Source organism: Scyliorhinus canicula, chromosome 15 (assembly GCF_902713615.1).
Source record: "Scyliorhinus canicula chromosome 15, sScyCan1.1, whole genome shotgun sequence".
Classification (NCBI taxonomy): Eukaryota; Metazoa; Chordata; class Chondrichthyes; order Carcharhiniformes; family Scyliorhinidae; genus Scyliorhinus; species Scyliorhinus canicula.
The window spans coordinates 29,747,397-29,759,676 of record NC_052160.1 but is presented as its reverse complement, the minus strand read 5'-3'; the positions used below and the strand labels follow the sequence as shown (position 1 = coordinate 29,759,676).

The 12,280-nt window shown below is 44.0% G+C and overlaps 1 protein-coding gene across 2 annotated transcripts in view; it reads left to right on the top strand.

Annotated features, from left to right (window-relative positions):
• Positions 1 to 12,280, top strand: part of ccnf (cyclin F) — an 81,190-nt gene that overhangs the window by 55,216 nt on the left and 13,694 nt on the right. For both annotated transcript variants that reach the window (XM_038820152.1, XM_038820151.1), the window contains exon 16: positions 6,599 to 6,771. In XM_038820152.1, coding sequence (XP_038676080.1) covers positions 6,599 to 6,771 — 173 coding nt within the window. The remainder of the gene's footprint in view (positions 1 to 6,598; positions 6,772 to 12,280) is intronic.

Genomic DNA, 12,280 nt, shown 5'->3' with positions numbered 1-12,280 from the left:
CTGTGATCTAGCATGTACAGTGCATAACAGGGGACGCTTACAGGTTTGTAAAAGTTCAGTGACTTTTAAAATCTAAAATGTCTGCAAGCACAAATGTGGAGTTTGTAGTCCATACAGTTGACAGAAAATTGGTGGGTGGAAGGGATGGATACTTCAACAAACTAGAGTAAATTTATCAAGATGTGAGCATTCCAGCTTAAATTTTACATGGTTTAAATGTTCTGATTAATTTTCATGGGAGATTCTCATTAAACTGCAAACCAATTTTAGTCACTGTAATTTGATGTCTTGCATCTACCTCTTTTAGTCAGACCATTTCCAGCATTCTTTTCCCTTGCAGTTACTTTCAGAGTCCAGAGACTGCTCCCTATTCCTCATGTGCGTTCTGCCTTGTGTCTCCATTATTGGTAGACTTAAGTAGGATGCTCTTTCCAAGGGCCGGTGCAGTCTCCATGGGCCGAATGGCCTCCTTCTGCACTGTAAATTCTATGATCTGATCAGCTCTCAGAAGAAAAAACAGTACAATGGGGAAATAAGAATACTGGTCCAAACAGTTTTGTCCTTGTGTATGTAAATAGGCTGCTCTGTTTCTTGCATTTGACTGGTGTCTGCACTTAAATAGTGCTTCATTGCTTTGGAGTGTCCTAGAGTGATAAAATGCCATTTAATTTAAGTTGTCCTCCCTCCTTACTTAGGAAAACTGAAGCCACTTTCATCACTGGTTCCATCCCTCTCCAAACCTGCCATCTTTGAATTGGAATTTCTGCAACCTCACAGACCTAATGTTGTGGTTATAAGGACTTCTTTCACTTCTCTATTGTCAATAACCTTCATACCACCTAACTATCGGCTGCTGAAACCAGTAGTCATGGGCGGGATTCACCGTTGGCCAACGCCAAAATACAGATCGGCGATCAAGCAGAGAATTGCTCCCAATGCCAAAATTGTGGCAGGAGCAGGTTTGACCACGAATCGAGATGCTCTGTCCCCTCAAAAACGGAGTCATTGCGATGCATGCGCACGTAGTTGTAACCACGTTCATATCTCATTAGCAGGCCCACCCACGATGCTCCTCCTCCGATGGGCCGAGTTCCCGACGGCGCGGTGTGTGTAGGGGATGTATAGTCTACACGCGGCAGCGGCTTGTCAGCCCTGCGCGTGTCCATCACAGACCCAGCAATTCCCACACCTTTTTCCGTGTGTTCTGCGAGTGTCCCACGCGGCGCCGGTGTTAGCGCCTCGCCGATGTTAGCACCTCGCCGATGTTAGCACCTCGCCGATAGCGGAATGGATGTGGAACTGATTTTTCTGACGTGGAACTCCAAGGATCCTCCGTTGGCATCAGCACTTAGACTCAGGAATGGAGAATCGAGCCCCATGTCTTTCGAACAAGTCTGGAGGTGACTAAGCTTTCTTGGGGAAATCTGTAAACCTTCCCTCTCTGTTAACTTCAGCTCATCCAAAATTTATCAAAATTATCCTGTTGAATCCCGTCCTTGCTAATGTGTTGGTTCCCAACACCTTAAATTTAAAATCCTCCATGTTTACATACTTCTTTCACGGCATGACCCCACCCTATCTAACCACCTATAATACTACAATCCCTCTTATGTTTCTGACCTCTTGCGCATTTGTCCCAGATGGCTTCCATCTTTCCCAATATAGGTAGGAGAACATGCATTTGGTCATTTTTAATATATCTTTTACCTTCCAATTATGTTCCTTGCTGCTAAAGAAATATTCAATGCAAAATACCTTGCATGACCGGAATATTCCTAGCTCTAATTTCATGGATATGACTGCTCCTCTGCTTTGAAATACAATGAATTCGAATTAGGACTGCAGTTTGTCCTGTCTGTCTTGATTTCCATAATCTTCCAGAGTTCCAAACCCGTAACACCACAGCCTACTATTCCTGTCAACTTTTGACTATTCAGTGGGTTTTCTTTGGGGAACCTGATTAATCGGAGAACTGGATTGAAATGAGATGCTTTTTGATTCAAGTTGTGGCTGCAAAACTGTTGACATTCTTTAAGAAATTAAGTAAGCTATTTGGGAAATTCCTAGGAGTACGACCTACGTGGATATTTGAGCAAATCCTGGTTTACTATTTTTAACACTACATGTAAAGATGGAGCTATTGTGTGTTCCTACATGGTTTGAGATAGGTGTTTGCATGTGGTTGGCTGATAGCAGTCGTGTACAAGGCTCTACCCTTTTGAGCAGAAGGTGGATAGGGTGTAAGTTTGAATCCTGATTCTGCAACGGGATGAGTTTCTATCTCTTCTGACAACATGCAGGAGTAGGGTCATTGAAGAACATTGCTACACCGATTCAAAACTGATTTGGGGAGATTAGTAATTTTCTTTTTTTCCCCCTCTTTGTATGTAAGGTGAGCATTGGCTGGAAAGACTTTGTTCATCCCTGATTACCTTTGAAAGTAGTAGTGGACTGCAATCCATCCAGTTCCAGAGTTTTAATCCAGTAAAGTGTCATGGGTAGAATTTGTTTTTTTACTGCCCATGATCAGTATGTTGGTAGGTAAAAGGTGTGTGTTTTTCTTTGCCTCAGCGTGAATGTCCCAATTAAATAATTCCAAAAGCAAGCTTTTTGAGAATTTTGAAATGAAGGCTATTTATCACCTCACATTTATCCAGGACTTTTTAAAATGCAATATTTCACATGTCTCTCACAAACCAAGATTAGCATGGATAAAGGCGCATTTTCCACTTTCAAAGGCTGATGGTTTAATGGCTTTCGGAGGCATTCTCTGTCTGCAGGCAGATTTAAATTTAGAGTACCCAATTCATTTTTTTTTTCAATTAAGGGGCAATTTGGCATGGCCAGTCCACCTACCCTGCAGATCTTTGGGTTGTGGGGGTGAAACTCACACAGACACTGGGAGAATGTGCAAACTCCACACAGACGGTGACCCAGAGCAGGGATCGAACCTGGGACCTCGGCACTGTGAGGCAGAAATGCTAATCACTGCGCCACCGTGCTGCCCCTGCTGCCTTTCCAAGCAAAGGATGATGTGTCTGTTGATTCCAGTCATCCTCTGTTGTCGATTGACACCATGAAAATCACATAGCCTGGTTTGGATGCGGGGAAATCATTAAAATAACAATAAGTTGGTGTGATCCATTTACCTACATCTTACACACGGTGTATTTTGATACTTTCCTTATTTCCACTGTGAAAGAGATGGGCCAGCTGGAATTCTAAAGTTCCTTTGTTGATGATCCACCTTAAAAGATGGCTGCAAAAGTTTATATTTTATTGAATATTTGCTTGAGAGTCTACAGTGTCAGGAGTTCAAAAGACCAACAGTCACATGATTTGCCACAGCCATTTTAATAGTCTTGTTGTTTCTGTCCAAAATTTTTAAAGTATTGACTGAAAGTGCATAATATGCTGGAACATTACAGAAGGTGCAGTGGTATTTTTATTTTTAATAAACAATTTTATTGAGGTAGTTTTTGGCTTTATAAACAGTTACAGACATCATCAGAAAGAAGAAGGTGCAGTGGTATTGTTCCAAATCAGGTTGATGTGCAGTGGTGTTTCCATGCGTCTGCTGCCTTTGTTCTCGGTGGCAGAGGTTGTGGGTTTGGAAGATGCTGCCAAATGACCCTTGGGTAGATACTGCGGTGCATCTTGCACATGGTGCACATTTCTGATACTGTGTATCAGTGATGGAGGGAGTGAATATGTAAGGTGGTGGCTAGAGTGCCAATCAAGCAAGTTGCTTTTGGACTTTGTTGAGTTTGTTGGGTGTTGTTGGAGTTGTGCTTACCAAGCAGGTGAAGAAGGGTCCAATGCACTCCTGAGATGGTGGATGGGAGGTGAGTTACTCACTGCAGAATGCCCGACCTAAGATCTGCTCTGTTATTTGCATAGCTAGTTCAGTTTCTGGTCATTGGCAACTCCCCAGGATGATATTGATGGTAATGGCATTAAATATAAAAGAAAGATGGTTAGATTTTCTCTTGTTAAAGATGGTCATGGCTTAGCATTTGTATGGCATGAATGTTACTTTCCACTTACCAGTCCAAGCCTTAATGTTGTCCAGGTCTTGTTGCCGATGGGCATGGACTACTTCAGTATTTGAGGAATCAAGAATGGTGTTACGACACCGTGGGCTAGTGCGCAGTCAATTCCAGCTTCACAGGCTCCAGAGTCCCAAAACATGTGAATTAACCAATAATGTGTATGAAAATTCCCAAAATCTTTGGCCCTTGGCTGTTCAATAATTACAATCACCAGGTTTGTAAGTCAAAACACAATTGCTGTTTATTTATAACAGAAATAAAGATGAAATATGCATGTTCAGCTGGATAACAAGCTAACCTACCCCACCCTCTACCCAGACAAACATAAAAGGGTTACGGGCAAAAAGAGAAGGGTCTTTGCTTCATATGCTGAGTCCTTTGCAGCAGGCTTTCCTCCCAGCTCTAAGATTAAAGAAAATGACTTTGGATGCTGGAATCTGAAACAAAAACAGAAAATGGACTGGCATTGGAAGCAGCACTTCACATGCACCTTCTTCAGTCTGGTCTATTGCATTTGCTGCTCCCAATGCGGTCTACTGTACATTGGTGAGATTAAATGCAGACTGGGTGACTGTTTTGCAGACTCTTCCGATCCATCCACAAGCAGAATCCAGACCTTCCTTTCGCTTGCCATTTCAACTTGCTGTCCTGCTGTCACGTCCACATGTCTGTCCTTGGCCTGCTGCAATGTTCCAGTGAAGCCCAGCACAAACTGGAGGAATGGCACCTTACAGCCTTCTGGACTTAACATACTTCAGACTGTGACCTCTCCTCCACCTTCGCTCCGTTTGTATTTCTATCAATGTATTTTCATTTCTTCCATTGATCTGTTTCCCCCCCACCCTACTTGGGCCAACTGTTCCTAGTTGCCCTTTAACATGCTGCTCACCTTTTGTTCTGCTGTTCGCCGATTCTAATCTCTTTATGTGTCACCCTTCTAAGCCTTAATCACCCCCATTTATGTTCCTTTGACTTTCTGTCCTTGACATCTTTGTCATCTCCAGCTAGTGCTGGCACCTATCCAGCCCTTCCGCTCCATGCCCCCACTACAGTATAAATCTGACCCTATTTCTAGATCTCTCTATCTTTGACAAAGAGTCATCCAGACTTGAAACTTTAGCTCTCCTCTCTCCACAAATGTTGTTAGACCTGCTGACATTGTCCAGTATATTCTGTTTTTGTTCCCTCCCAACATGCTGGTTGATCGATGCCTCTGGTTTTCAGTGGTAATGGTCATCTTGCAGAGTCATTCATTCAGTACTGACAAGCAGTCGGCTTTCTTCTGGAGAGACACTGCAGATTTGATTAAACTGGGCCCTCAACTCAAAAGTTCACCCGTGGGCCTGTTTCTTCCTAGAGAGCCTTTGTCTCACATCAAACCCAGTTCTAACCCATTGGTTGACTTCAATCCTTTGCAGTCTCAAAAGAATGACATCCAGTCTTGCTGGGGAGAGAGAAGAGCTCTTGCACTGGAATTTTAAAGAAAATACATCTGATTAGAGAGAGAGAGAGACTAGAGCAGCTCCTTCAAAACTTCAGAACCAATAGTGAAACTAGGAACCTAGCCTTGTCTCTGAAAAACATCTGTGAGAACAGAACCAATCACCACTGGTTACTGGTTAAAACATAGCTTTTCGAGCCAGTTCATTGGCCGCCAGCCAAGTCATTCAAAGCGAGTCATCACTGATCTCTCCGGCTGCTACCATCGTCTGCTCGAATTCAAGGCACAGGGCACGTACAAACTGCTTTGCCTTAGTCACAGGTCCATGAATCAAAATAGTAATTGCAAAAATAAAAGAAAGAGGAAAATAAGGGAATAGACAGGAACAGGAGCTGAGTGGCCCCGGCAGAACCCAAACTGATCATCAGTGAGCAGATTCTTGCTGAGTAAGTGCTGCTTAATAACCCTGTTTACAAAGCCTTCCACCTCTTTGCTGATGATTGTGATTGGACTGATGGGTTGGTAATTGGTCAGAATGGATTTGTTCTACTTTTTATTGAGAGAATGTACCTGGACAACTTTCAAATTGTCAGATAGATACCAATGTTCTAACTGTAATGGAACAGCGTGACTAGGAGTGTGGCTTGTTCTGGAGCACACATTTTCAGTATTACAGCCGGGATGGTGTCAGAGCTATTTATAGTGTCTTTAGCTGTTGATGTATGGATTAAATTTTTGGCAAAAGGGTACTAATGTACTTCAGTATTTTACCTTTTTAAAAATCTGATGTATGCATACATTTAATATTTTAAAATGTGATTGCAGTGTCATTTTGCTATTTTTGTCGTTTTAAATTGAACGAGGCATGTGTATGATTTTCAGTGTCTCCTTTTAATGTGCTGCACCAACTTGTGCAATTTGGGGCAGCAACTGGGAGCAGATCATATTTCCAATCATGCTAAAATGCCAGATTACATTAGGTGTTTAAATCTGTAGTGAGGCACTGGTCCCCTGTGGCCCTGGAAATAATCTTCTAGAATAAAGGATCTGATGCAGGTGAATCTTATTACCAATTAGCCTGAGAACTTTTGTCCCTTCTATTTAGACGAAGAGAGGATAGTTTTCGAGAAGATAGAGGCAACTTTGTGGCGACTCCAATTGTTGAATTATCTAACCATGAGGATACACTCCTGGGGGATTTCCTAGATTGGAGTTTAGACTTATCCTGCACCGGGTATGAAGGAGACCAGGAAAGTGAAGGGGAGAAAATTGCTGATGGTAAGTTTATTTTTGTTTATTTCAGAACATTAATGGGAAGATTGTGGCTTTTGTGCAGGTAATGAATTGCTTCTTGAGCCTCGTATATGTTGACCCGTTCCTAAATCCCTGATGCTCTTGACGGTGTTTGGAGTGCGCTTGTTTCCACCCAGTGGTTTGGGCAGCACTGGAATATGTCTGTGACATCACATTGCCCAAAACAATAAACATTTGGTGAATCCACAAATGCAGTTGTTTCTGTAAACTGATTTGAAATGTTCAAATTCAAGAACAAAAACAGCAGGCCCAGTGGATAAAACCTACTGCTTAGTGTGGTATGAGAAACTCTTCAATCTGTTCTGATAGTGATCCCAGTGATTTTCTTTTTCAAATATAACACCATAAAACCATATTGCACAACAGGTACAATTCTGGACTTAATCCCCACCCCCTCACATCCACATAGAAAAACAACCAAGACAAAACCCAAAACAAATCCTGGCACCCTCTCTCCCCTAACGTCTGAAATGAGCCAGCTCACTGAAATACAAAATGAAAGGCTGCTTTCTCAAGCCGAACCCCTTATGATATACTTGACTTCGATGAAGCACTGGGTGGAGCCCCGAGGCCGCTGGAACAAAGTGGTGGTTTTCACAGGTTTGGGGCGAACAACGTTATGACACCCAGCTTGAAATGTTTCGAAACTGTCTCCATACTCTCAGTGACCACCACCACCAGACTTAAAGTCCACTTTGCAGGGGAAAACTGAAGCGGAGCTGTAACCAAGGCCCTCGGGCTAGTAACTCCACCGGCACTCCTCTCCATCTGCCCCCATATGAACTCCGTACCTGTAAAACATTCCTACACCTTTTCAATATTTGCTACCAAATAATAAAATAACAGAATGGGCAACGTTAGGCCCCCGGATTTTGCCTCTGCAAAAATACCCAGCGAATTCATGGGGTCTTGCCTGCCCAAATAAAAGATATAATTTTTTGATTTTCACAAAGAAAGATTTGGGAAGGAAAGCTGGGAGACGCTGAAGCAAAAGTAGAAACCGTGGGAGAATATTCATCTTTACTGACTGGACTATATCCGCCAAGGGAGGTTTCCCACTTCTTCAAGTCAGATGTGACCCCCATATACCAGACCCACAATCAATCATGGGCCACCTGGATTCTCAGGTAACCAAAGCTGGACTTGGCCAGGTGAAAAGGCAATCTCCATGGATTGGCCCCCTTCCCTGGGAGATGCATCGTAAAGCATTTGGGTTCTGCCGGGGCCACTCAGCTCCTGTTCCTGTCTATTCCCTTATTTTCCTCTTTCTTTTATTTTTGCAATTACTATTTTGATTCATGGACCTGTGACTAAGGCAAAGCAGTTTGTACGTGCCCTGTGCCTTGAATTTGCTTTTGTCCAAGTTCAATTTATATGCCAAGAAGAAGCTAAAACTCCTAACTAGCTTTGTTATCTTCTCTACACTGGACAGAGGATCCGTCACATAACAACAAGCCATCCGTGTACAAGGACATCGAATGCCACCACCAAGGATCCTTATCCTTCATTAAAATCAAGGCAATCGATGCCTGATGCCAATGTGGCTGGCAATATCCCCCAGACATGGAGGCGTTAAACATCTCTAACAGCAATGGGACCAGCTGACCCGCAAATTTCTTATAAAATTCAATCGGGAAACCATCCGGGTCCAGCTCCTTACCCATGCATTTCATGACCTCTGGGGTCAGCAGGGACAATTCATCCCTTCTCTCGTTCTACAACCGGTATAGAAAACCTCCAAATACTCCGACATGGACAACCCATCTTCCACTTGGAAGCCTTACCTGGGGCCAGAGGCCAACCTGCCACTAGAGTCATTCACCTGCACTATTTCCCAAGAGGCCACCTGCTGCCTCAGCTGGTGTGCTAACAGGCGACTGGCCTTCTCCCCATGCTCATAAAAAGCGAGCATCGCAGCTGATGCACCACCCTGCCTGTCAAAAATAGCCCAAATTACAACTGCTATTTCTTTCTGCTTTCCAGGAACTCTGGCATCAGGGTAAGCAAGTATTTTCGATCCATTCAGGGATCGCATCCGCCAACCTCTCCCTCTCCACCTGTTCACTCTTCTCTTTGTGCCCTATAAGAAATTATCTCCCCTGAATGACCACCTTCTGAGCCTCCCACAACCAGAAAGGCAAAATATCCTCACTCCTATTAAAATCAATGTCCTCCCCAATGGCACAGGAAACCATTATCCACCAACAGTGGCACCTCCAACCTCCACGGGGGGCGTGAGCGGGGCCCCATCCTATCCCCAAACACAAAATGAGGAGCGTGATCCAAAATCACTGCGCCATGGTGCTGCCTTCTCTCCACTCCAACATCTTGATAGATCTTCACAATGTGGCCCTCCCATCTGGAGTCCTGATGATCTTTTGCCCATCGCAGAACTCTTTCTTCTTGAAAATTGTGAAAGCGCACAATGATCACATGTGGCGCATTCCAGCATTGAGTTTTTACCTCAGCGACCTGTGAGCTTGATCCAATTCTGCGGGGGGGACGTGGTTTTTCTCCCTTCCCCAACCATCTTCCAAAACAACTGTGACAAACCTCAGCAGATTCGGAACCTCCAAACGTTCCGGCAACCCTCAAGTTCTGTCTTCTGGAGCGATTTTCCAAATCGTCCACTGTGGCCCTGAATGCCTTGTTGTCACCGGTTACCCGTGCCATCTCCGGTTACCCGTGCCATCTCCACTTCCAGTGAGTTGATCTGACCACTTTGCTCTGAAAGAGCCACCTTCACCTCTTTTAACTCCCCGCCCTGCACCTTTACCACTTCATCTGTTTTGCCAAGACCGCTCAAATAGAGGACATCGCCCCTTCAATCGCTTACTTATTTTTCTGCTATCTAGTTCTGTATTTATTGTGCTTCCCGTTGATGTGGGATTCTTTTTTTTTCCAGTTGTGGGGATGAGACCCATGCAGACAAGGGGAGAATGTGATATTGCAACACGGACAGTGATCCGAGACTGGGATCAAACCTGGGTCCTCGACGCTGTGAGGCGGCAGTGCTAACCACTCTGCCACCGTGCTGCCCTTTGATGTGGGATTCTTAACCCACCAAACTAACCAAATTCCAATCCAAATTTCCTCCCAATAACCAGTCGAAAAGGGCGTCAATCAAAGTACTCTGGCGGGAGCCACCTCGTATGCGACTGCTGTTCTACATATTGCCGCCGGAAGTCCATGATTCCAGTGATGGAAGGACACGGGAAGTAGGAGTAGACCATGTGGCCTGTCGAGCATTCTCTACCATTATTTACGATCGTTGCTGATCCTGGGCTTCAGTTCCATTTTACTGCCTGCTCCCATTTCCTTTAATTTTCTGGGACACTAAAGATCTGCCTACACCTGCCTTGAATGTATTCAATAATGGAGCATACACAACCCTCTGGGGTATAGAATTCCAAAGATTCATAAATCTTTGAATGAAGCAATTTCTCCTCCTTTGTCCTAAATGGTCACCCCTTATTTTGTGACTATTTGTTTCACTGACCAATGTGAAACTTGCAAGTGTTGTTCAGAGAGATATGGATGTACTCCTACAAGAAATAAAACTACCATGCTCATACAGCAGGCAATTAGAAAGGCACGAGCTATATTAGCTTTTATTGCAAGAGGATTGGAGTTCAAAGGAAGATGGTAGTGATTGCTGGAGGCCAATCACCTCGGTCTGAGTACATTGCTGCACGTGTTCCCCAATGTCCTCGGCCCAGCCATCTTCAATTACTTCATCAATGATCTTCCTTTCATCATAAGGTCCGAGTGGGGATGTTTGCTGATTATTGCACAGTGTTTAGTACCATTCGCAACTACTATCTGTGTCCATATGCAGCAAGAAATGACAGCATTCAGGCTTGAGCTGACAAGTGGCATGTAAAATTTGTACCACACTAGCACCAGGCAATGACCATCTTCAACAAAAAAATTTAATCATTTCCCTGTGATATTACCATAATTGAATCCTCCCACTATCAGCATCCTGGAGTTATCGTTGACCAGAAACTGAACTGGACCAGCCGTATAAATACTCTGGTGCCAAAAGCAGATCAGAGGCTGGGAATTCTGCAGTGAGTAACTCACCACCTGACTCCCCAAAGCTTGTCCACCATCTACAAGGCACAAGTCAGATGTGTGATGGAACACTCTCCACTTGCCTAAATGAGTGTGACACCAACAGCACCCAACAGACTTGACACAGTCTTGATCGGAATTCCATCCACCACTATGAATACACTTCCTCCACCACAGATGCACGGTGGCAAAAGTATGCGTTATATACAAGGTGCACTGCAGCAGCTTGCCAAAACTTCTTAGACAGCATTTCCAAAACCCTGACCTCTACCATCTAAAGGACAAGGGCAGCAGGCGGGTGGGAACACCACCTGCAAGTTCCAACACATTTCTAAGGGCATTAGGGATGGTGGAAAGCATGCTTACCTTGGCAGCAACACCCATATCCCACAAATTAATCAAAAAACTCAAGAATACAATATAATAAAAGGATAGTAAGAGGTGGGAAAGGACCTACTGAGGACAATGAGGGTAATGATCCTTAAAGGTGCAGGGCAAAGCTGGAAAACTTGTGTACTTTGCATTGGTGCTTACTACAGAAGAAGACCCTGACAAAATATCAGTAGGCGTGGCAATGGTAGAGACGATGGATGAGGTGAACAGGGATGTGATATATTTTACTGGATTTGTGTTCTCTCTCTCTCTCTCTCTCTCTCTCTCTCTCTCTCTCTCTCTCTCTCTCTCTCTCTCTCTCTCTCTCTTCCCCCCCCCCCCCCCCCCCAACAGCAGTGCACATTTTTCCAGTGATCAGGCTAACATCCTTCACCCATTTTCTGCTGCTCCTTCCATCGCAGTCTGTTTCTTTCGCACACTTGCTGCAAATAGGCTCACTAGAAAGTGATTTATGGCACATTAGCCTGAGCAATGGTGGTGCGAGACTTTTTTTTAGAAAATATTTTATTGAAGCATTTGTAATTTTCACAATTTAACATATTGACATTTCTAAAACAACCGCGCGAGTCGACGCACAAAATACCCCCTAAAACAGTGTTCTTCAAACTTTTTTTCCGGGGACCCATTTTTGCCAACCTGCGCGACCCATGCCGGCCGACCTGCGTGACCCATGCCGACCGACCTGCACGACCCACCATTTTCTCTTGCGTTGTTTGCTGCTGACAAAAATGGAGGAAATGGTTTTGGGTCCCTTTGGCCATCGTACACGCTCCTCCAATGGAACCTATTGGATGAAGGTGAAGCCTTCCGGTGTCAGAAAGTATGGAGTCTCCATCTGTCCAAAGTTCTGAATGTTTCTCCTGTAAAATGTTATCAAATAAAACCCCCCCACCGAACTTGTAAAAAAGAATGAATAAAATAAATGAAAAAAATGAATAAAACCCCCCCCGAACCTGAAAAAAAATAAAATGAATAAAATAAATGAATTAAAACCATTACAGAA